Source organism: Aptenodytes patagonicus, chromosome 1, assembly GCF_965638725.1.
Source record: "Aptenodytes patagonicus chromosome 1, bAptPat1.pri.cur, whole genome shotgun sequence".
Taxonomy (NCBI): domain Eukaryota; kingdom Metazoa; phylum Chordata; class Aves; order Sphenisciformes; family Spheniscidae; genus Aptenodytes; species Aptenodytes patagonicus.
Genome location: NC_134949.1, coordinates 59,238,435 through 59,262,991, shown reverse-complemented (window position 1 = coordinate 59,262,991; position 24,557 = coordinate 59,238,435). Strand labels below are relative to the sequence as shown.

At 42.6% G+C, this 24,557-nt stretch overlaps 1 protein-coding gene across 2 annotated transcripts; it reads right to left on the bottom strand.

The window, feature by feature from the left end:
* Positions 1 to 11,048: 11,048 nt before the first annotated feature.
* Positions 11,049 to 19,911, bottom strand: PVALB (parvalbumin). 2 transcript variants are annotated; one of them, XM_076338449.1, is made up of 5 exons: positions 19,828 to 19,911; positions 19,320 to 19,387; positions 17,215 to 17,347; positions 16,707 to 16,816; positions 11,049 to 11,266 (listed from the first exon to the last, which is right to left on the bottom strand). In XM_076338449.1, the coding sequence occupies exons 2-5, from the start codon at positions 19,378 to 19,380 to the stop codon at positions 11,238 to 11,240; spliced, it is 333 nt and encodes a 110-aa protein (XP_076194564.1). In that variant the 5' UTR covers positions 19,381 to 19,387; positions 19,828 to 19,911; the 3' UTR covers positions 11,049 to 11,237. The 2 variants fall into 2 exon arrangements, with proteins under 2 accessions (XP_076194564.1, XP_076194554.1); XM_076338439.1 differs by lacking the exon at positions 19,828 to 19,911 and adding an exon at positions 19,695 to 19,821.
* Positions 19,912 to 24,557: the final 4,646 nt, after the last annotated feature.

Genomic DNA, 24,557 nt, shown 5'->3' with positions numbered 1-24,557 from the left:
CCTGTGTGTCCAATGTGGAGGTTGAGCACTGTTTCTTCTCAACCTGGGTCGACATCTGATCTGTTATCCTTTCCTCTAGTTCATGCTTTTTCTTGCTTTTGACTGTGTTACTGTTCACCAAGAGAGAGTTCTCTTCTTGCTCACCAATTTCTTAGTTGCTTTCTTCTTAGTATCTCAGAATTTTGTTCCTTTTTTCCCTCTTTGTTATTGTAATCTTTCACACTGCAGTAGGTTGGTTCTTTTAATTATTGTTTTTCTTCTTTTTCAAATATTTTTACTAAGATCTCTCTTGACTACTCTTAAACTATTTCTATGCCCTATTCTTAATCTTTAAACTGATCTTCTGTCTTCCTTAAGCAGTCCAAGTCAAACTTAATGGGTTTGGGTTAGAGCTGAAAAAGCTGACTGTGAAGCTTCCTGGTTTTTCCCCTCCTTCCAACCTCTGAAAGATCTTACACTGCTAGAAAGTATGTCATCAATAACAAACAATACCTTTTCAGGGTATAAACTTTGCTGGGCTACACATTACATTGTTTACTGTGAAGCACAGAATCTGCTTACTATGAAAAGCACTAAGTAAGCTTGGGAAGAAGAGAATAATCAATAATGTATCTGTATTTGGGTTATAAGATTGGACATTCCAAGAGTAGGCTTGGTTGCAAATACATTTTTCCGAGTTTTATTTTAACCTCAAGGTAGTGCCTGCTTAGAAGGCAGCTTTTTTGGTCTTTTCTAGTATCAATGACCCGTTTTACATGTTTGGGACTCCATGACCTATCTGCCAGACATCTAGATAGACAAACAAATAACAAAAAAATAATAAGTACCTATAACAAAATCAAAGGAGTCTTTTCTATGTGCATAGACCCCATTGTTTCTGTGAAAAAAATATGAAGGGGTTGTCGTGGTTTAACCCAGTCGGCAACTGAGCACCACACAGCCACTTGCTCACTCCCCCCCTCCCCCCCCCCGGTGGGATGGGGGACAGAATCAGAAGAGTGAAAGTGAGAAAACTCTTGGGTTGAGATAAAAACAGTTTAATAATTGAAATAGAATAAAATAATACACAAAGCAAGTGATGCACAGTGCAATTGCTCACCACCCGCTGACCGATGCCCAGCCAGTCCCCGAGCAGCGGCCCCCCCGGCCAGCTTTCCCCCAGTTCATGTACTGAGCATGACGTCACACGGTATGGAATGTCCCTTTGGCCAGTTTGGGCCAGCTGTCCTGGCTGTGCCCCCTCCCAGCTTCTTGTGCACCTCCAGCCTTCTCAGTCGGTGGAACACGGGAAGCTGAAAGTCCTTGACTAGTGTAAGCACTGCTTAGCAACAACTAAAACATGGGTGTGTTATCAACATTGTTCTCATCCTAAATCCAAAACACAGCACTGTACCAGCTACTAGGAAGGAAATTAACTCTATCCCTGCCGAAACCAGGACAGGGGACTTCTCCAGCCTGAGTGGGGAGAGACTTTAATTAGATGATGACTGTGGTGAAGTATAATGATGGAGTGACTACTAGGGGTTCCTTTAAAAAGGAAAAGAAAAATTAATCCCAGGTCTGATCATTGCTTTCACTGTTTTGTCTTCCATTCCTGAATCCTCCATCACATAAAACAGGTGTGCGGTTATTGATGTTCCCATCACTGAGGTCTAAATAGCTTACCTCCTTTTTCATCTTTTCTGCCTTCCGCTCCATCCTCCAAGAAATTCACTTGTCTCTGTGTTGTTCCATTTTTGCAATCTTTGCATTATCCTTTGTTGTCTATTTGTAATATTGTCCCAGTTTACTGACAGGTCTGTATGCGAAGGCTTTGAGGCTCCATTATGATGTACTTGAGATTTATTGATCGTGGCTGTAATGTAGTGGTATCCATCAGCATTTACTGAGGTCTCAAACATCTCTACTATTTTACACTGGGATCAGTGTAATAGAAGGCATAGATTATGTTGGAAGTGAGATTTTCATTGCTATTGAAAAATTCTGCTTGGAATCTGGCTATCTCCTTTCTCCTTCTGTTCACTGCTTTTCTATTAGCACCCTGGTCCTTCGTCCCATTCCCTCATTTCCTACTTACCTCTGCATGCACTTGCACATAGAGCTCTTAGTGGACTTGGGTCCTCTCTATTTCTGCTGTCCTTTTGCCCCACGCTTTTTTTTCCTAGTCTCAATCTTTTCCCCTGCCTGAGTTCTCACAGGTAAAATTTGTTCCCTTACTGGCATTGACAGTGATAGATTAAGGATGGAATTACTTATCTACATCTTGTAATCCAAGCAGAATCACAGTCTGCAGTTAGCAGTCCACAGGGGTTGCTGCTGAATAAATTGGAATACTGGTAGCTGTGCTCACTGAAGCTTCTCTCATCTTGAATACGCGAGAAAGAGAGGGGAAGAGAAACCCTGTGGATTTAAAAAAAATCCAAAACAACAACAGAGTATGATGTCCTTACCCTAGAGAAGTGTTTATTAGGTTAAATCCTGTATTTACCAGCTAAGGAGAAATAGAGCGCTCTTTTTATTCACGCATTTCATTTCTTCCTCAAATAAAGCAAGATTTCTGTGAGTGAGAAGCGCCCCTTTTCTAATGTGAGCAGGATAAATTGCCCTGACAGCCACAGGACCCTGAAATTTGAAGTCACATTCCTTTAGGCAATGGTCGCAAAACAGCAGATAAACTGCACGTGCCCATGTGCGGCTCGCGTTTCATCCGGCTACAGAAGGCAGCGATGGTGGAACTGCAGCTCCAGCAGGAGCGGCAAGGAATCTCAGAAGCAAGGCTTTACAATGAGGATTAAACCAAGGTCATACAGTCTTTTAGATTGATGTACGGCGTGTGCTTCAGATCTATTGGGCACTGCGCAGGTCACTTCATTGTCTCCTTCACAACATATACCTGCTAAAAAGTGATTTTTGTGAGGCAGAGTTCACTAATATTCCTAGGACTTGTTTTTATAGTTACTCATGTATAGATGCAAACATTCTGGATATGTTCTGAGTTGAGCAGGTTACAACCTGTAACTTGAACGTGCTGCCTAATAAAAGCTACTGAGGAACTAATGTAGCTTTCCTTGGAGTAAGCAATGTTTCTCAAGAGGGCATTAATGTTGAGGAAAGGAATTAGTAGGTCTTTCTGTAAGAAATCTCTTAAATACAAAGCGTTTCATCAGTTCTTTTTTAAATTTTATGTTACTAAAAGGAAACAGTATGACAAAACATCAGAAATATCTTGCAAATGGATGAATATTCAGAGTTCGTGCAGCTTTTAAAATCTGTATAGATTCTTACAGAATTGACTGTGAGTGTTTACTGATATGTCTGGAGAGCTTTGAAAACTGCAGGAACGGATGTGTAAATTTTATTGTAGATTTCCGTTCTTTACACTTTCCCCAAGTAGTAGAATAAATAGAAACTTCATCCATTTTCACGGCTACTTCATTTAGCATCCCCCAAAATTGCCTTTTGTCTCTCTTCAGAGTGGGGCTATTAGCAGAGAAGTATGAATTTGCATGCTTTCTATATCACTGTTGATAACGGCATTATAGTTCCAGGTCTTCAGATTTTGCTCTTTTGTGGTAGGGACTGAGACAGAGAGATGAAGGCTTTTTGGCTGAGACTCGGTGCACTGAAATGTAAGATGATTATGAAATGGTTGAATCAGCCAAAGGCTTTGTTGGCAGTTACAACAGCGCTTCTGACTGATCTGGCATATCTGTCATTTGTTTCTGATCTACTATGTTGGGAAAGTGGAAGTTAGAAATCAATGGCGGTTGTGGCATCAATGAAAAGCGGTAAATCATTAGATGTAGGGTAGGTACCTCTACAAGGCTGTAAATTTGGTTTGAGTATGCTAATTGTAACTGTTATGTCCTCTCTTCCGATGAATATGGAATGAGGGACAGATTTCTCAAGGATGCATTCAAATCCACAAGGATAAAGATAAGGAGAATTTGGGGGGAATAATTACTCTGCATATGTGTGGAAAAATTCCAGCTTGAATCTTTATTTGTTTGTTCTTGCACACGGAAGCTAGGAAAATTGGAGTCACAATTCAGTGTCAGGTTGCACTGAAAAATGAGAAAGCTAGGAAAAGTGCTGGGTGCAAAGCCTCAATCTTTATTTAGTTTTTAATAATATACCCCAAAGCATTAGATGTGGATAGTTGATCAGGGATTTGGAACTGCGTGCAAAAAGTCTTACTGTTGTATAGATCTCTGCATGGAGGAGTATCTATGACAGGCTGAGGACTTGCTGTGGCCTGGTGTGTGGCCTGAACCTTTCTTAGCTGTGAGTACGCTATTATTGGAGCAATCATTGCCATGCTCTTTTGCACAGAGTCGTGCATAGGGTGATTGGATGCTGGTAATTGACCGTTGAGTATGCTTCTGCATCGTGGGGAAGGGGTTAATCTGTCAGACACAGAATATATGAATATATGACATGTTTAAATGAGCTACCCATAACTCCAGCATGCCAGTCATTATGTCATTATGCTGTCTGCTTAGAAAGCAGCTGCTAGGTTTACACTAATGTTACATCTTATGTTAAAAACTATAAGACTACATTCAAATAATGAGATTTATTAAAAAATAAAAGGTTATGTTTTGGTTTATATTCTGTTTATGTCTTTAGGGTTTGAATGTGCAAGGTTTTCTCTGCAGGCATGACAGATGGAATTTTTTTCCCCTTGCTGAAAACTGAGAGTCAGCCATGTCACTCCAGGACCTGGAGCTTTAATGGAAGAAGGAGAAGAGAAATATTTGAGACTCCTAATTAAATTTTCAAGAATTTACAGCACTCTGTTTTCTATCATCTCCACTCTTCTAACAGGTTAATTTTTAGGCATAAACTTTTCCACCTTATCCACGTCCTTTCTTTTCCAGGTCAATTTATTATAATATATTTGTATTATAATAAAACCTCTTCTGCTCTAAGCTTTTCAAATCCTCCCTCTAATAATCTCCAGTCCTTCCTGCTCTGGATTTCCTTTTCCCCAAGTCCCAGACCCTGAATTTCTGTGTTGTTCACCCTCTGGCCCCTGTCTCGGAGCTCTCTGTCCATGTATTGTTGCGCTCTCCTACTTCAAAAGCAAGGCTCCCCCTCCTGCGTTCCCAGTAGCTGTTCACTCCAGCTACTTCCTTCCCATTCGCTGCTGAGCCTTGCTGGGCAAAGTCTTTGTGACTTTCTTCCTACAGGCGTAGGGCCTTGGTTCCTGCTTCTGATGAAGTCTTAACCATCTGGGCTACACAGTGAACTTACAAAAATTCTGAACGAGAAGGATCCTGAGCTTGTAAAAATAGGATACACACAGGAAAAAAACTGCATGGGAGCCCTTCGTTGTTACGTGCTGCGTGTTTTGTATTCAATAGACTAGCTGAAATTTCAGGTTAGTTTTGACCTATCAGGCCTTTAGTGAGAAATAATTTAAGTTCTATTCTATCAGTTATATTCCTTTGGAGCATTAAAAATGAAGATAGATTTGAACACTAGGATCTTCAACAGGCCAAAAAAGATGTAGACTCATTAAATCTATGGGCAAATGCTTCTTAAGACTCCTCTGCTTTGCTAAGAAGGCTGTCACGTGTGAACAAGAAAGTTAATGCATGCAGAGAGGAACAGAAAAACACTGGCTCTAGTAATGGAGATTGTTAGAGAACATAATTGAACACTGACTGCAGCAAAGCTAAAAGGAGACTTGCATTACAATCACATAAAATCTTTATTTTTTCCCCTAACCTCTGATTTCAGCTGTCTGACTAAGAGCAGGTGCTGGGCAATAGCTCAATTTCAACAACCCATGGCAGCTGAAAGAGTAGATGCAATTGTGCTGTATCCAGCAAAACTGAAAATTACTTTAAGGGGGGGAATGCAAATGTTTTAAGACAAAAAATCTTCATTCATCTGCAGAAGGAAGCATAAAATTAGCACAGCCGCATAACTCTTATTCCTCTTTATATTAAAGCAGTAATAAGTGCTTGATAATTCGCTATTACCTATATATTTTAGTATCTTTCTAGTGATACATTTTTTTAAACTGCATTGCATTGTGAAAATACAGGAAGTGGAGTTTGTTAACAATTAAAATGTTAGAATTAAAAAAAGCCTTCCGGGCAATGTTTCCAAAACCTGAAAATGTCTCTGAACCATTTGGCTTTTCAGCAACCCATGGGCCTTCCCTCCAGTAATCAACGGTTAAGCGTTTGACCTCTCGTCCTGCACCTCTTCTGACCTGTCTAGAAGCTCTAGTGGCAAAGTTGGAATTAATAGAGAGCTACCGTGTTCTTACCACCTGAAGGCCTAAGTATCCATTTGTTAATGCCAGTGTTGTACCACTGTAACATCAGTGAAACCAACTGTATTTTTGTACATAAACCATTAATTGCTCAGACTAGCAATTAAAAGAATTAGAATTAAAAACTGTTGTTGCAGTAAGAGTTGAACATTCTGATTCAGGCACTGACAAGATCCTTTCACTTAGATTTTCCTAGGTGGAAGACTGAATGCGTTTATGAAAAAAACATCTTTTCTGGCTGCGTGTCCCATAGGCTTATTAAGTGCTTTCCAGTATTTTTATTTGGATCTTCTGATCCATTTACTGTTGTAACTCATGCAGTCCCTTCTATTTTTCTGGTGGCTGGAGAAGAGACTCCAGTATTTGTATTTATATTATGTCTTCAAAAGTTTATCAACCTTTGTTAAGCTTTGCTACTTTGTTAACCAGAAGAGCACTAACCAGAAATGTACTTCCTCCCTTGTGAAGTAATTATCCCACATTAGGAGATCCTACAGTCTGGGAAGGTTTCGACAATTGATCTCTCATGCAAACAGCTAACCCCCTTTAGAAACATTGGGCTTTGCTGTCTCTTGTTTAGGAGAAAAGTTGTTTTAAATGTTGGAGCTCTAGAGAGTGTTGGGATTTCTAAAGGCTGTATCTCTTTGAAAAAGAGAATCTGCCAAAATACTCTCTCAGAATGAAGGTGCAGCAGCTCAGGTTCAAGCACGTGTCAGCAATGTGAGAGTCCAGGACCTAGAGGAGGTATTTTAATTACTGGCATGTGCTAAAGCCTGTGCTCTTGTGTCTGTGTTACCCATGGTTCCTGGGTGGTGGTAGAACAAGAATGTCAGCACATGCTTTAACCACAGCTGAATTTTGCTGTGTTAATGCATGCCATATAATTTCTCTTTCAGTTGCAATTGATTTATAAATAAAAGAATATATTCTCTATCCACTGACCACTTAAATCTCAATCTGGGATTTTAGAGTCAAATGAAGTTCTTCTGTGCTTTATGCTCATTAATAAAAATTTTGTGGGCTAGTTTGTGTCTTCAATGAATCTTGTATAAATTCATAATCTTTGATGTTATTTTGTTGAGGCAGAACTTGTTGCAAATATTGTGCAATGCCACAGTTTTTAATTCCATAACAATATTAACTCGGTTTTGGACAGACTATTGTTAATGTTTAGATACTATAGCACAGACGCTTTCATAAAACTATGTGTGTGTTGCTGGAAAGGGGAACAAGAAGTGCATTTCCAGTCTTCGAAAGTATTTAGAAACTAGGGAAAAGTGTCCTTACTTCCCCCCCAAAGATTCAAAATCAGAAAAGGCAAAAGAAGCACACAAGCAAGTTTTGCTTTGATGACGTGAACGAAGAGTGGAAGCAATCATAAGACATTAGGCAGTGTTGAGCTCAGGACTGGTGGATAGACTGTAAATATAAATCCTAGCTCAGCTTCTGCAAAGTGAACAGGTGTTACGGCCTCCAGTCCATTGATTCCCAAAATAAGACGTGGAAAATTGCTGATCCATGAAACTCCATGGACCCTCAAAGCATAAACAATTATGAATTTGTTGGTTAAGAGTTTGGTAATGGTAAATGGTAGTCTGAGAAATTTTAAGAGTTGGTGATAATCTGTTGGTACAAACCCTTTTCGTTAAATGCTAATGTCATTTGTCAGGAAATTATGGTTTGTCTATGACTTGAGGATTTGGTGGTTCTTCCATTCGAGTTGTAGCTGAGAGCGAGCTGTATTTCTTTCCTGGCACTGTATAATACCAATGTGAACAAGTAGTGTCTTTTTATTTGTATGTGTAAACATAATTTACGTATCTTAAATCATCCAGTTGTGTCTCGTTACAAACCATTGGCTATGAATCTAAAGAAAGGATGTGTACTCATTATTTAAAATTTTGTCTTCAACATGATGGCTGGAGTTGGGTTTTTTGGTAACTTCTACTGTACTACAACAGGGGAGAAAATTATGGAACACTTACTGTTCAGGACAAAGAAGAAGATGTAAGATGCCAATTAAGAAATTTAAGGTAAATGTTTCTTGGAGAAACTTCATTTTGCTCCTTTGCTTATGCATGTGAAAATTAAAACATCTTTCTTCGTGAAATAGTACATTGCAGGGTAATGTGGCGTTTTTTTATTTCTCAAGCGTACTGTAATCCACACTCTGCTGAAAGCCTGATTAAATTTTGTAGTAAATTCTGCTTTCTTCAGTCTTTACAGTAGTTTCTGTGACAGTCTTAAAGACATTAAAATGAGATTGATATACATTGTATGTATAAAGTTTTATTTTATATTTTATTGTAACTTAAAATTTTGCATTTGTGTGCTGCATTTTGAGCCATGACTAGATAACTTCCACCTAACAGGAAAATTCTGAGAATTTTTGTTAATGGGAAATGGAACAATTCAAGATTTGGGGAAGGTACGGAAGGAATTTGGGTGGGAAAAGTAAGAATCTAAGATAAACATTGAAGAGCCAGCAGTGAAAAAAAGTAATAGTTTGATGATAATTGATAAAACAGTCATTTTAGGTTTGGGCAGAGTTTTATTTATATTACACGCGTGTTTGAATTTTTCTTTTTTGCTTCAGTGAGAGAGGCATGAAATACTGAAATTTGAACTTTGAATTTAGAAGACAGTTAGGAAAAAAAGTGGTTTGAAACAGATTTTATGAGAATTCTGATTACATAGGTTCTGAGTATGCCAGTTGCATATTTGAATAAACTGACCAAATGCATGTTTAGAATATCAGGTACTGTCACCATGAAAAGTAAAGATGGTGTTTTAGAGGTCTCTCTACCCACTGTAAGTGGTATCCATATTGTAACTTTTTCAGTTTGAAAGTAAAAAGATATTTCTTTTCATCTTATCCGTTACTGTATAGCTGAAAAATTTCAGGCCAAATCAAGCACTCGGCATTGCTTGTTCGGGAGTGATTGAGGAATAATGTGAAGAAAGACTGGTATAGGAATCATTGAGGTCTTCAGACTTTTATGCCAGTAAAATATCCCCATTAATGTTGCTGTAACTTACTTAATTTCACATAATGTACTATAAATATTTTTTTAGACTCATTAATGGCTGTGTTTATTTGCTATTTGTTCTATTGTGCTATTTTTTGGTAAAGCCCTGCATAAAATTTCAGCTTTCATGCCGTCCAATGAAGCATGAAAATATAAATGCTTGCAGGTTCAAAGAATAGAAATACACTGTAAAGGGCTTTGTTTATATAGCGATTTTTATGTCCATTCTCTGATTCCATGGATCTTTATTCATGATACTTCAATAGCTGGGTTCCCAAGACGTTTTCTCTGTAGCCCTGTATACTCTTGTAATTACGCCTTATTGCCACTTGAGGTCAGCAGCTGCCGAGGAAAAGAAGTACATAAACTGTCTTGCTTCATTGCAATCCGTTTTCATTTGCTTTATTTAGACTACTTAAAAATCAATACATTCTTCAGATCCATATATACATTGTGCAAAACCGTTTCTTTTGAACGCATAGCAGCTTTAGCAAAAAGTCTTCCTTGCAAGTTACTACAGAGTGAAAATCTAGAAAGGCTTTAGGGAGTGTTTATTGGCTTCCCGAGTAGCATTGGGTAATCGCTGTGGCAGAGAATGGTGCTCTGCACAATGTGACGGTGACAAGGTTTTAGCCTTATCTTTTCGTTCATGCTGAATTAGTGATAATAAATCTGAATGGAATAAGGTATTATTGCTGCAGGGAATAGTTTGGGATCCAGAAATGGCAAATATCCTTCCTTTTTATTGCAGTAGTAACCAATGTTCTGTCAAGATGTGGGGAAGATGTTGCCTAAAAGTGATTTCCCCCCGCCCCCGCCTTTAATCTTTGCTTTAAAAAAAAAAAAAAAAAAGATAAAAAACATGAGCTTGGTGCCAAAGTTACTGAACAGGATTTGGGAAACAAGAGTTTAGCTCTTGGCTCTGTCATAGGCTTACTGTTGGCTAGTCATTTCCTTAGCTTGAGTCTCAGTTTCCTATACGTAACTCAAGGAAAGATATTCACTTCTCTGGTAAAGTTTTAGAAGAAATGTTTTGCGATGGGATTTTTTGATACACTATTTCAACAGTGGGAGTGTCAACAGTAGCATCACACCTGAATCTTGGTGTTCCCTTTCCTGAAATTCATACTGTTGTTTCTTGTGAGTATTCTGTTCTTCCTGTCCTAGATAGTCGCGTAACATTGCTAGTAAACATGCCCTGTGTTTCAGAAGTCACCGCTTTTTAATAGTTTACGAAGTTATCCCCATGCATGATTGGCACCAACTGATATTCCTGTCAAACCTTTTATCCAAAAATCCCCCTGCACCAGGCAAATTTAACAAATGATACAGACAAGGATTGATTTACTGATCACCAAAACGCAGCAGGGGAGATGTAGGTTAAATATTAGGAAATACTTTTTAGCTGTAATACCGATTAAGTCCAAAGAACAAACTTCCAAATGAAGTTGGGTAATTGCCATCACTAGAGATTTTCCAGGCTATGAATATGCCTCCATTTAGCAGGGATGACTTAAAAACAACGCAGTCAGTTTTGCCACAGTTCAGAACTTGGACTGGATGACTCATTATATGCATGTTTTATCCCAAATAATTTTTAAAATTTCTTCCCACTTTACCCTAGCTAGGGATAAAGCAACAGGGATGTCAGCAAAAGAGTAAAATTTTCTCTCGGCATGAGAGAAGCCTACATGAAGTAAGAAACAAGTTATAGTGAGAGAGAACGAAGCCCAGGTTGATGTGACCTTTATTATTTTGACAGTGTCTTTCAGCACAATTACAGAGTTGCAGGATTGCAGAGAACAGAGCTGGAGTATAAAATAACATAAATAAATAGAACAGGAGCCAAAGCAGTCAGCAGGAGGTGGTTGGAATTGGGCAGTGAAGGATGGGTGAAGGGTTTGCATTGGTCAAAGCCTTTATGATTCAGCCACCATAGTTGCAAATTCTGGAGAAGGGAAAAATTTTTTAAAAATATTAAAAAAAGAAAATGTAAAGAAGGAGGAAGCATATTACAATGATTACAGAGTCACTGGTGTAGCAGAAACATCGCAATAACAGAAGAACAAAGAAATCCAAGTTAATTAAAGGGAAAGTATGACTTGGGAAGTCTTACAGTGAAATGAAAGGATTTTTTGAGGGTCAGGGAGAAATGCTACACATCCCAGACTGTCGAGACTGTCCACCGCTATTCATCCGAAGAACTTGATTAGTTCCCTGTTATTCCTTTGTAAATCTCAGCGGGATGAAGGCAAGAACTAGAAATTGAATTTTGCAGTGAGATAAATTTCCTTTATATCAGAGTTTGGCAAAGAGACTCATTAATGAGTCTTTCCGAGTATTCGTGTCCCTGTATTATAAATATATTACATTTAAACTCAATTTTGTAATGGCAAATTGGCTGAAAACGACAGATTACAAAAACAGAAGGCTGACACCAACCTACGTAGCAATCTTGACCACATTGGTGATAACGAGAAAAATTCCTGTGATCTCAGAGGGCCAGGATTTTACCCTGTGGCTTTTATTAGTGTTACATCCATAATATTTACATAAATGTATCTATCTGCAGCTTGGGGTTATTTTATGCTGTGGTATACATAATGCCTTTCAGCAGGGTGATAAGGCATGGAAAAGGCACGTTTGTATCCTGGTGAATAGCTGCCTGGCGTACTGCACTCTGAATGCTGTATTACCCCGGGAGGTCGTCACTCCTGACTCCACCTAACCTTGGAACATGAGAACACTTGAGAGTACCTTGCACAGCTCTGTGTGCCTCAGAGCGTTAAAAATGACAGGCTGGAGGGAATCCCAAGAAGGGCAACAAAGATGATAAAGGGATTAGAGGGTGTACGGAGAGAGTGGTTTGTGGGCTTAACATAATCAGCTGAGAGGAAAATGGCAAATAGGGGAGGCAGTCATCTGTAAAGGCTCAAGAGAAAATTACTGAAGTGTGACATAATGCAGAGTAATGTCTTGCAACTAAAAAAGATAGAAGATGAAAATTAGGCATTTTAAAGAACATTCTAACGTTCAGTTGAAAAACGCTAAACTCTTAACAAGTGAGACCTTTACTGACTGGTGCGTACAAACAGATAGCACTTTTGATGACGTGTCCGAAAAACACGTTGCCAAACGCTAACAAACCAAACTGAGAAATAAAAGTGTCAGAGGGTTTAAATTAAATCCACATTTATCCATCATTTTGAAAGATGTAAATCCAAATTAGGATTAGTGATGCAGATTACTCAACACAAAACGTGTATAAATCCTGTACACAGTGGGTACATAGATGGAAAGTGTGGCAAACTGAATTTAAGAGATAACATAAAGTACTTGTGATAGAAACCCAGACTATTCTGGGCAAAAACCGAAAAAGGCTATGATTATTGAATCACTGTGTGAATAAATCCTGCAGAGAGAAACGTGAACTGCAGTGGATGAGACCTTTCCAAAAGGGAAAACTAACTATGCAGATTCTATTAGAACAAGTTGCCATACTTGCTACAGCTAAATTAAATCATTTTTATAATAACTTGTATCTACGGAATGTATTTGGAAAAGGTTATTCAGACTTGCAGCCAAATATTTTCTATAATTCATTACGATAGTGGTATTATCACTTAACGGCAATGTATTTCACGGGTACTTTCTGATAGCCAGCAGACCATAAAATACTCCTTCATGAATAACTGCGATGCGCTTTATACTTTTTCCAGGATTTTCAACGTACTTTAAATATTTCAAAGATGTTCCAGTGGAATAATCTTGTAAACTAGTTCACCATTTATTTTCCTGTGAAGGTTAGCCCAACCACGGGTGGCTTGTGGAGGCATTGTTACAAAGCGCATTCACATATGCAAAACTTCTGAGGTAATGAGGCACCGTATATTAGCCCCTGCCTGTTGGTCATTCTTGTAAATGTTTATTGCCTCTGACTGGCCTGTTAGCGAGAGAATCCTTGTGATTGACTACATCCTCTTTTCCAGTTGTCATTCGCCTTCCAAACAAAACTGTATCTTTCTTTGCACAAATAATAGTTTTAAATTACAAGGATTTAGACTATTTTGACATGTAAAATAATTTACTAGCCAGCTTGTGTCAAAGCTCTGACTTAAAAGGAGAGGGTTGTTCCGCTGTGTTCAGTATAGTTTAGTAGTTTATACCAGCCTAATGCATGCCCGGCGGTATTTTACTGAAATGACAGATGTAATTACAGAGGACATGTTGTAGGCTAATGATTCCTCTCATCAGATTGTGTTTTTTACATTATCCATACAACAGCAAATCTGTTTAGGAAACTTCATAAGTAATGACTTACACTAATTTATTTTGGAAGATACAAAAGCACGAAGAGGGATAAGAAAAGAAGGACTTCCAAAGGATTTTTCTTTTTTGTCTTGACTTTTACCTGTGGCAAGGCCATGACTTATCAGTCGTAATTTTGAATGCTTGATGTCTCATTTTTACAACGTTTAAAGAAAATAATTGAAGTATTTTAAAATATCTGCAGAAGTTGAGCTGTATCAAGGAAAACATTTAAACTTACTGGGATAAAAATTTGGGTTTGTTCTGTCTACAGTGCATGATCTTTAAATTCTCAATGTGCTTTCTCAAGTCTATTAATATCAAGAAACTGAAAGTCGTGATGCGCGTGTCCAGTGCTAATAGACAAAATAGATTAAAAAAACATTATGAGCAGAAATCTTCATTTTCTTTTCTCCTCTTTCTTATAAATGTTCTGAAGCTGACAGAGCTGCTTCAGCATCGCTTCCCCATCCAATCTGGAAGCTAATGTTTGTAGTTTTGTTAGGCAACCTGGCCTTGGCCTGCAATTTTTTTCCAGTTCGTCATCTCCTGTTCACATCAGCGGAAGATGGAGGGGGCTCGACATCACACAGAAGATGATCATGTCTTGCATGAACAGGCTGCAAGTTTTCAACTGTTTGAAACTGGCAGATCAGCCACAAATTACAAATCTTGATCGGGCAAGAGGTAAGCTGGTGGAACAATTTCTGAGCTGAACAGTCTTGCAGGAATGATAAAAGGTTTAAAGCGGGAGACCCAAGAGGAAATTTGTAATGTGAGGCCTCTAACTGGAAGAAGGCTGATTAGGTTGGGATTAACGTTTGTAATGATAGGTCTGAGAAAGATGGCTCTGTGGTGTTCAAAATCCATGAAGATCAGTTCTTACAGCTGCTGTGAGCTCCTGAGGGACAGCGTTCAAGGGCCATCTAGTGAATTAACGTTAACCCCTGTGAAAGGCTGCGTGATTGCGATCATTTAGTGATGTACGAAGCTGATGTTTGAAACAAGGGGTAAAAGTGAGGCCTGACAATTCAATTACAGGGACACAAACAAATGGATTGCAACAGAAACACAGCAGTGCGATACTGAATATGAATGCGATGTACATTCGTGACTTTACATTTTATTTACATAGGCAGTTGTAATCTGGAATTGGATTTATGAACCAAAGGAAAAGCAGGACAGTATCTGTCATCCTCATCCTTTGGTCACAGTCCCAGCTGTTAACTTTGCATGGATTTCAAGCCTTTCCGGTGTAACAATTTGCTGTTGGAGTCAAATTTAAGAAATTTAAGAAATGGAAAAGAAACCTATAATGTTGTAGACTAGGGATACGGCCAGAAGAAGCAAAAGAAGAAAGCCCTTCATTCTCTTCTCATTATCGTGTATAAGTTCAGAGTAATTCCAGTTCAAAGTTAAGGAAGGGTAAAAGTTGCAGAAGAAAGAGATAAGGAGAAGAGGTGTTTCGTATTGCTTTGTTACAATGTACTGGCTTTCAGGCATTGTTTCACCTTTAAAAAAAAGTTCTGGTCAATCTTAAATAAAAAAGTTAATGCTGTATCCTCTTGTATAAGCCACAATCATTCTGCAATATAGTTCTTTTATTCCAGTTGATACTGCTTTTGTTTTGCAGCCTTCCAAGAATAACTGAAAATGTATCTGACGTGAGGTTGGTGGATCAGCTGTAAGCTTACTTACCTGAATCAAGTTTTCTTCTGAAAATCTTGCCCACTGATCTGCCACTAATTTTAATGGGAATAAGGAGGACCCATACAATAAAGCATATGAAATTTCAAATAATGACACACTTCTCGGGTTCAGTAGCGCTGCTAAAGTTTAGCAGGAACTTCCCCCTAGATGCTTCACAATTGCTCCTCTGCAACAGTAATATAATCACGATCTGAGAAATTAAGAGGCTTTAGCCTAGAAACAGGATCATAGTCACTGACATGCCAGTGTGCTATGGACAGGCAGTTTAGCTAGTATGTCACCTGACTAATATGTCAGTGGGTGATTTTGTATGTCATTTTTTCAGCTTCTAAACTGGGAAGCTATGTTAGTTAACCTTATTTTGCTTTTTATTCCTTTTTTAATTGCTTCTTAGTTGGAGATAACATTTTTTACAAATCCCAGAGATCAGGTAACACAGAGAGATGTGAAGTTTTTTAGATAGTTTTTAGATTTCACCCTATCATATGGCTTGTCAATATGGTGAAAACTTAGCAATTGCCTGCAGTCTAGGTGATTTAGTACTCCGACCACAAACCTCTGCTACTATCTCCTCCAGTGAGGAAAGATTTAATGCAGAAATGCATCTCTTCATGTCTTCCTTCTGAGACACACTTCCAATGTGTCTCAGGGATACAGAAGAAAGAGGAAAAAGGGAAATTTTGTATGTGGGCTAATTGGATTCATCCCAAGACGGAATAGAAAACAGCAGTGATTTTTTAAGCAATGCTGCGAGAGGAAAAGTTGTTCTTTTCTTGTAGTTCTCATCTTTAGTAAGAGGGAGTGACAAGCTTTCTTAGCTGTGAAGACCCACGTAAACGCTAGCCAAAGCTGGATAGACAGTTATTGTATAGGAATTCCCTAGCAGACTGACTGTACTTCGGATTTTAAGAGCATTGCTTTGCTAAGTCATGCATCACTTTCTTATTTACTAATCATCAAGCAGAAATGCTGGTACTCAGCTTTTTTCCTTTCACCTTTCTAAGTTTTATAGTCAAGCCCGGGTCTTTGAACTGCCAGGGTCCTGATCCTCACTCCACTGAAATCAACGGGAAAATTAAACTAATTGAAGTAGAAGTTGGACCGGTACTTAGTCCTGTGCTGTAGCGTGCCTTAACTACATCTCGGTCTCTGTAAACTCTTGCCCCCTCTAGTGTCAGAACTCGCCTCCTGTTTCCCCTAAAGCCTGCAAGCAAGGTATGGCAAATGTAGCAGGACTTTGCATTTCATTAAATCCAAATTGTGCCCTTGAGAAGGTCACAGCCCCGCGTGATTCCTAGATTTCCTCAGTTCTGGTATGTAAGAGTAATATTCGATTGTTACTGTCCAAGTTTACTCCTCTAATCACATACCATCAGCGCCAATTTTACCATCACCGTCCTTATCTCCAGCAGCCAGAAGAGCCTTCGTTTCTTTGTCCGATAGGTCTCTTCCATCTGGGGTAAAGCCCTTCAGTACAAACCTAAAGAGGAGGCATGGAAAAAGAAGTGTTTTTCAGAACAGTTTCACTTTGTATTTAATTGTACCACTGTTCTGATATATGAGTTGGAATCCAGGGTCGTATCCTCTGTTATTGATCTTCTTTAACATTCAGGAGGAGCGCTTTACTCTGAAACTGCATGTGGCTGAAGAACTATCTGTAGGGTATTGACCATTTGTGTGTCTCAGGGTCCTGCAATAAAAGCTATGGCTAGCTACCTCCAACACACTTTAGATCACATACTCAGCAAACAACTGATTATTGCACACAAATACTGGTCAAGAGATTGAATTGTATGATATTATCTAGAGTCTTGTAAAAAACCAGGAAATTAGACTCTTAAGGCAAGGTTATTTGAGAAAGGACATATCTTTACTTACTTTAATTCTTCCTCTTCGATGAAGCCGCTTCGATCTTTATCAAGAATATGGAAAACCTTCTTCACATCTTCTGGGCTCTTCTTTTTCAATCCTACCATCTCGAAAAACTTCTTGTAGTTAAAAGATTCAGCCGCTATAAGAGATGAAAGGCCAGAGAACTGCTCAGAGAAATCACTGAAACATATGTCAACACATACCCGTGGTTTTCTTTCATACTGCTGCGCGTCCTACCTTGGGAGGCACAGTCGAGCCCAGCTGTGGTGGGAGCTAGATGTACGCACTGTAATCCTCCGTGCTTCACAGACAGCAGTTGTAATAAGCAAAGGGGGAGAGGGGCAGGGTCTCCGTTTTGCAGACGAAGAGCTGAGCTACTGGGGGATGGAGGCTTGCCCAAGGTCACACAGGAAGCCTGTGGTAGAGTTGGGAGCTGAAGTCTAACCCGCTCGGACTCGTTTCAGTGCCTTAAACCCCCTTTTTTTTTTTTTGCTAAGTTTTACGGTAAAACGGTCATCTGAGAGCGGACTCTGACTATTAGATCGCTGTCACTTTTTGATATTTCCACCCCTGGAAAAAAAAACCCGACCCGCTCTTGCTCAACCACGGAGCCCAGCACTGACGAGAAGTGTTTCGGAGCACATGGCTGTTTCCGTTCTCTTTCGTTTTTTCCCGAAGACGGACTAGAAATCAGTGTTGCATTTCGATCGCTAACGGTACGAGCGATGGTGGTTTGTAAGCTCGGTCACTGCAAGGGAGTGCTGTGCTGTGTGCTGCCTGCAAGACCGACCGTGTGAGGCACGGTCGCCGGGGGAAGAAAAGAAAACCAGCCCAGAGCCCTTGAAATCGGAGCCGAGATCAATGAGTTTACCTGCTCCACCTCTCCCGGCCTTTCTCCGCACCCGCTTTTGTCCCACCCACGTAGCCTTGCGAACGGCTGTGGTGGGGATTAGAAAGGTGTGGATTCGAAATCCAAAACAGTGACCTCCAAAACGTGCTGTGGACTCCCCCCCCCCCCTTCCCCGTGCGTCCTTATTCCCGCCGCAGCTTTTCCTATTACATAAAATTAAGGAGGCTCAGTCTTTCGGGATCTGCTTGACTGAGATCTGTCATTAGTTGCTGCTAATTGCATCTGCTCCAGGACTTGGAGGTGGCCCCAGAACAATGGAAGCTAATGAGAAAAACAGCTGCTGGATCGAGCAAAGCAGTTTGTTGGTCCCTTCGACTCTCCGGCTGCTGAGTTTATCCGGGCTCAGCGGGTTTGGCGCTTCTGTCCGTTCGGGAAGGTCACGGCAGAGAGCGGGACGGAGAGGGGCTGCTCTCCCGGGTGGTGCCATCAGCCAGGTGGTTTGGGGGGAGGTAGAACGTGTGCATCCCGGAGCACCATTTCTGGCGTTTCTTTGGGAGCAACCTTAACTGCCTGAATCTCTGTAAGCACGAAGAGGGTTTGCTGTCAGCTTAGGGGTCGCGACGAACTAGAGGGGTAGGGAATATCTGAAACCCGGAGGAGTCTGAGGGGGAACTATGGACCGCTGCAGCCATTCGTCCTGCAGAAAGCTTCTGCAGTCGAGCAGTGCACCCGCTTGCTCTTACTGTCGCCTTCTGCTCCATCCCGAAAAGCAAAGCCCACCCGGGGATTCCGCATAAGAAGTAAGAAAAGAGCAGTTTCTTATCTCCTTGAAACGAGAAACAGCAGTTCTGCAATACCTGAAACTGAATTTCGGGGGTGAGCCGCCGACATCCACGGCCGACTTCCCCATCCCACATCAAGATACAATCCACCCTGGTTCGCCCACGGTTTTGTTCCCTTTGAAAGTATCCTCTCGGTAGAAGCAAAGTCTGTCCGCAGTTACTGCTTGTCTTCCTTTAAAAATAAGTATTTCACCTCCGTAATGTGCAGAGCAACTTTGCTGAGGATGCAGCCCTGCACTTGATAAACCTGTCATGCTTTCACTGCACTTCTGAAAACACATCCTCATTTGATATTTTGTCTAGCCGGATCCTCTAATCTTCCCCGATCTTAAATAAATGCACTGCTATCCTAAGCCGAAGAGACGAAAGGGGGGAAAAGGGGAGGGGGGGGGGGGGGGGCAAAAAAAAAAAGCACTCACCTGAAAAGGCTCCCACAGCCTTCTTGATATCCTCAGCGCTGAGCACGTCAGTCATAGCCATCCTGCAACTGTTTGAACAGGGAAGCAAGTGCGAAAAGATTAAAAAGTGCTTTTCTCATCATTTCTGCTCATATGACCAAAGCTGCAGTGCTGTGTGGGGATGGCACACCGGGAAAGGCTGGAGCCGCGCCAGCTATATAGCTCTGCGTGGATAAGTGCCATGGGCTGCCGCGCTCCAGTTTGCAGAGCACCGAGTATTCCACAGACGCGAGGGCTCGGCTAAAGAGGGGGGGACGGGGATGCCTTTGCGGGGACCGGGGTGGGGGAGGACGCGAGTGGGGGTCGCTCCCTGGGAGGTTGGAGCCTCAGCCTTACTGGAGCAGTGCCAGAGTCTGTCGTGGTACCGGCTGGAGAAAGAGTTGTGCCAAGGTCAGGTTCTCGGGTGCGGTGGGAGAGCTAGTGGTGCAGAGCAGAGCCTTTTCCCTTAGTAAGTCAGGACGAGCTTTACCAGTTATATTCGGTGATGAGTAAGGAACTGCAGCATATGCCAAGCTTCAAGCTGCTCTTGAGGTCGGGAAGCAAACGTAATGTAGGTTTTGAACATTTGCCTTATCGTTCAAACACTTTAAACGTCTCCCCCTTCCCCCTTCCCCCTCCCCTTCACACACACATTCCTTTTAGACCTCGTTTCTTTCGGGCCAGTCCATATTAAGCATCATCCTCGCTGAATGAATTATCACATCCCTGCGAATCCTACAGATCCCGTTTGTAATGCACAATATGCTGCAGAATCTTCCGCGATGTGATATGGTGAAACGAGATGCGAGGTGACGACATGCCCGTGCCGAGCTCCTGTGCAGCGGTGGGCTCCTCGGGAGGGACCGGGCACTTCCCGACGCCGTCAAAAAAGATTTAGGAATTGTAATGTGTTTTCTAGGTTTTGGGTTTGGGGGTTTTTGTTTGTTTGTTTGTCTGTTTTTCTCCAAGAAACTGTGCCCATATGGCAAGTAGTCCAACTCGTTCTCAGAGTTTGGGCGGGAGCCATCAGGCTGAGACGGCCAAGGTTAATAGGGCAGATCTCTGCAGGAGCGTTGGCATCTCTGCTGCAGGAGAGACGGGGGAGGGCAGAGCGGTGGCAGCGAGACCCCCAAGGCTGCCATCAGCGGGCGCGGCCCGATCCCGCTGACGCGACTGCACCCTTGGCCTGAACGGGACGGCGAGAGAGCGGCCTTGGAAAGGAGGCGGCTGCTGCAAAAACTCGGGTGGCGCTCTCGGTAATTCCTCGGCGCTTTTGGAAGTGCGAGCCCCCGTCCTCTTCTCCGCGGCCCAAGTCCAGCGATAACGGGTAGAGGCGTTAGCACGCCACCGAGCGCAGAAGGACGGAGGAGGAGGAGGTGACATGGGGGCCCCCCTTTTTTTTCCTTTTCTTTTTTAAACAGCGACTCGTCACTGGGGGGGAGGGGGGAGGGGTAGACGACGGGCTGTCGTTTTGCTCTCGTTGGAACCTTTCCCCCCCATTCCCGTGTATTTCCTGGGATGCAAGAGAGGCTTAGTTTTCTCCAAGGACAAACAAGGAGACGGATGGGGGAGCCGAGTCCCTCTCCCTCCCTAGGCTGAACGCATCCTTCCCTGGTCTACAGGGGAAGAGGAGCTGTGCGCCGGGGTGCCGACCCGGGATAAACCGCAGCCCCGCAGAAGGGCTCCGCGCACCTTCCCGCATGGGTAGCTCCCGCTCAGCTGCCCCCGTCGTTTCGGAGCTGGGAGGTGAAGGGGTGCAGTAAAGACAGTACTCGGGTTGCTCGGGTCTCTTGCTTTAGCGGAGTTCAGCTTGGAGAACCGTGTAGCACAGGTTAAAACCCAATCGTTAGTCTGTTTCACGCTTCGGCTAAACGTAGACCCATCAATATACAGCTATTTACAAGGGAAATCAATGTGCGTCATCTTCGGTAATTGGCGTCCCTTTACTTTTTAGCTGGCGGAAGAGAGAAGAGTCCCTTCGTGTTCCCAGCGGAGACGCCTCCGGCCTGGTACGACGTCGCCGTCCGCTCCCCTGCTGTGCCAGGCTCAGCATCGGCGCAGCCCGCGAAGGAGCCGGGCCTCGGTCTCCACGGTCTCTTTGCTTTCTTACGAGCCTTTCGCAAACCCGTTGCTGAGGTATCCTCGTTCTGGGAGCCGCAGAGCCTCCTTTTAGGTCCCTACGACCGGGAGCGCTCCTGACCATCCGCCAGCGAGGATGCTCTCGTCGCGGCTGACTCCTCTTTCGGCGTCAGCCCCGCTCTGCTGACAACGCAGAGCACATTTGGAGGGCTGCCCTCGCAAGTAACTCAAGTCGGTAGCTGGCGCAGCGCTGCCTGCTGTGCTGGCAGACGCCAGTCAGGTTAACTAGCCTCATGCCAAGCAAGCCGGCCGCAGAGGCGCGTAGCTGCCCGGCGTCTGAGGCGCATTCCGCGCCCGCGTCCCGGGGACGGCAGCCCGGCAGCTCCCTCCGCATCCCTAACGATGCGCCAGCAGCCCCGCTTTCCCTCGTCATCGGATCCGTCAGGCCGCTACGGCCTGATCATGCTGTGAAGGCGAAAAGTGAGAGGTGCCGGAAAAATGAGGCTTCAGATCAGGCGGAGCCGTCTGTACAGCGTAAACTGCATTTCCCCCAGGTTCCCGTCCTCTGTCCAGAAGCCGAGAGGCCGGGCCGTCCGCGGCCAGCGGAGCGAAAAGCAGCGACACCCAGGTTTACGAAGCGGGCGGGCGGGCGGGGACCTCACACGGAGGAGCGGCTGAGGCCCGGCTCTCATCTCAGCAGTGCGTGCGTTTTAAGGACGGCTGGCAAACTTCTAGAAGCTTTTAACCACCCAGCTTTAGTCAAAACTGTTATGTTATTCTAATATAAAAGGCGTTTCACGAATTGGCAGTTTCACACTCGACCCTTCACCTTTTTCTCATCATCCCTGCGAGATGAATGACGCGTTCTTCTTTATTTCTGAGATTTTGCCAGTTTTCCTGCCCGAACTATTTGCAAAATCCACACCGCGGATTTCCAAGTTGTCTGCACAGAAGCTTTCGTATAGATCAACTCCCCCTTCCACCAGCGCCAGAATGATGATAGTCTTACTAAGGAAACGATCCAGTAAATTAAGTAGAAATCAACCCGCCCTTGTCAAAAGCAAACGATTCAGGGAGAATTTCATGAACGGCAAGAAGCCCCCACGCCAAAAGTTGAAGCAGAAAGCCGGGAGTCCTTTGCAAAAAGGGTGACACATTTCCCTTATCTTCCTAATGACCACACCAAGGGGAGCAACTTCACCCCATCGCTTACGATCGTCTGTCCATAAAGAGAGGTTTCACTTCTGCGACGTGTTTTGGGGTGGGGGTTGCCTTTGGTTCGCGACTGAGCATTTCGGTAAATTCCGTTCACCGAGTCGTTGCTCGCGTTCTGGTTCACTTTCTCCCCTTCCCTGTTCTGTTACTTCCATTTTCTCCCTTTCTCCCCGCCTTTTCTCCTCATTCCCCCTCAGCGTGTTCACCTATTTCCTCCTTTTAATGTCCCTTTCTTCTTGTTTGGAGTCTTCTCTGCGGGAAGCCATTCCTCTGTGTTTGGAAGATTTGCACCTCTTTGTCTCTGGGCTTTTGTTCGTGGGAAGGGGGATAGGGTCGGAGTGATGGAAGGCATCCTCATCGGCTTTCCTTCGGGCGAAGGTCCTGGGTTCCTGCCGGGAGCGGGCGAATCCACGTTTGCTGTGGAAGTTTGAACATTTTCTTGCTACTTACCTTTTGGATCTCTCCTAAGCACGCTTGAAAAGGGCGTTAGGTATGGAGGAGGTCAAAAAGAGGTGGGACTCGGGGTAGGAACCCCACTTATATAATCTCTCTTGCTCTTTCTATTTTTGGCAGGTGATACCCACTCCTCACTGGTATCAGATATTCAGGGATTTTGGTGGCGGTGTCACATTTATCTCTCCCTTAACTAATTAAGGTACACTATTAATAATCCTTGGCACTCACCTTCCCCTGGCTGTGAAAACCTATTACCTCGGCAAACTGATGGTCCGCTTGAAACTTTATTGTTAAGGGGAGAGGCAGGCGGTATGAACCGGCTGTTCGGGGGCAAACAGGCGCTTCATCTTCCATCAGATGGAGGAGGTGGCGTCGGGAAGAACTGTCACGATGAATCAGGAGGTTCAGTTCGAGAGCTGGGACTCTGCTCAGAAGGAAGGGAATAGGAAGATGCAACCTCCTCATCAGAGTGAGGGAAAGCGAAGACTTACGCTCAGGAGTTTGTTCTTTTCTCTCCTTAGCCTCGGCAGATACTGCTCGAAGCAAGAGAGAAGAGCCCTAGAGTGCCTCCCGCACCTAGAGCTGCAACATTCAGCTTTACCTCCTGGCCTTGAAGGAAGGCAGAAATAATTTTTCCTGCAGGCAACAGCAAACGTGATTGTGTAATTATGGTTGCTCATACTTACAGGGGCATCCAGAATCTCCATTCTGGGCCCCAATGGCCAAGGTGCTGTAGAAGTCTAAAAAATTTACAACCTGAGCTTTCTTAGGAGAGGCGGAGTGTTGTACACGAAGAGGTACCATATATGCAGTCATAATACATTGACTGTAATCTTTTCAGCATATAAATTCTCTTTATGCTGAGTTGCTCATTCCAGGGAAAGACACCTTTGAAGGCACCTCTATTTTTACTCTGTCAAGCAATAATAACAACAATAAAAATGCCATTGAGACCTATTTGCCATTCTGCAATCCATCCGGGGACACCTTTCCTGATACTTAATGTTTTTCTGGCAAGGGAAAGCATTTTATAAAGAACTAGGAATCACATTTATCTGGAGTATATTTGTGAGTAAAAAAAATCTTTCCCGTTTCAGGACTCAAACCCACCAGTTCTTAGGTTAAAAAGCAGCCGAGGCTGTTGTGATATAACTGAAATTATCTTCTGGGAAAAGCAGGTGCTGCAAACGTGAGAATTGATTTTTCTAGCTTGATTAATTGATCCTAGAAGGGAGGAAAGATAATTGACGTATGTATAGGATAAGAATATTTAAAAATATTTCTCTACTGCCAGTATCATTTTGATGCCGAGTTCTGTGATAAACTGGAAATTTTCCAGCAGCTTTAGGTAATTTCTAGAGAGGAAGCTTTATTGAGTCAAACATGACAAAGGTTAATTCAATCAGTTTAATGCTCTCTCTCTTATTTATTTTCATTACACTTCCTGTAGCGGTTTTTGAATTTTCAGTG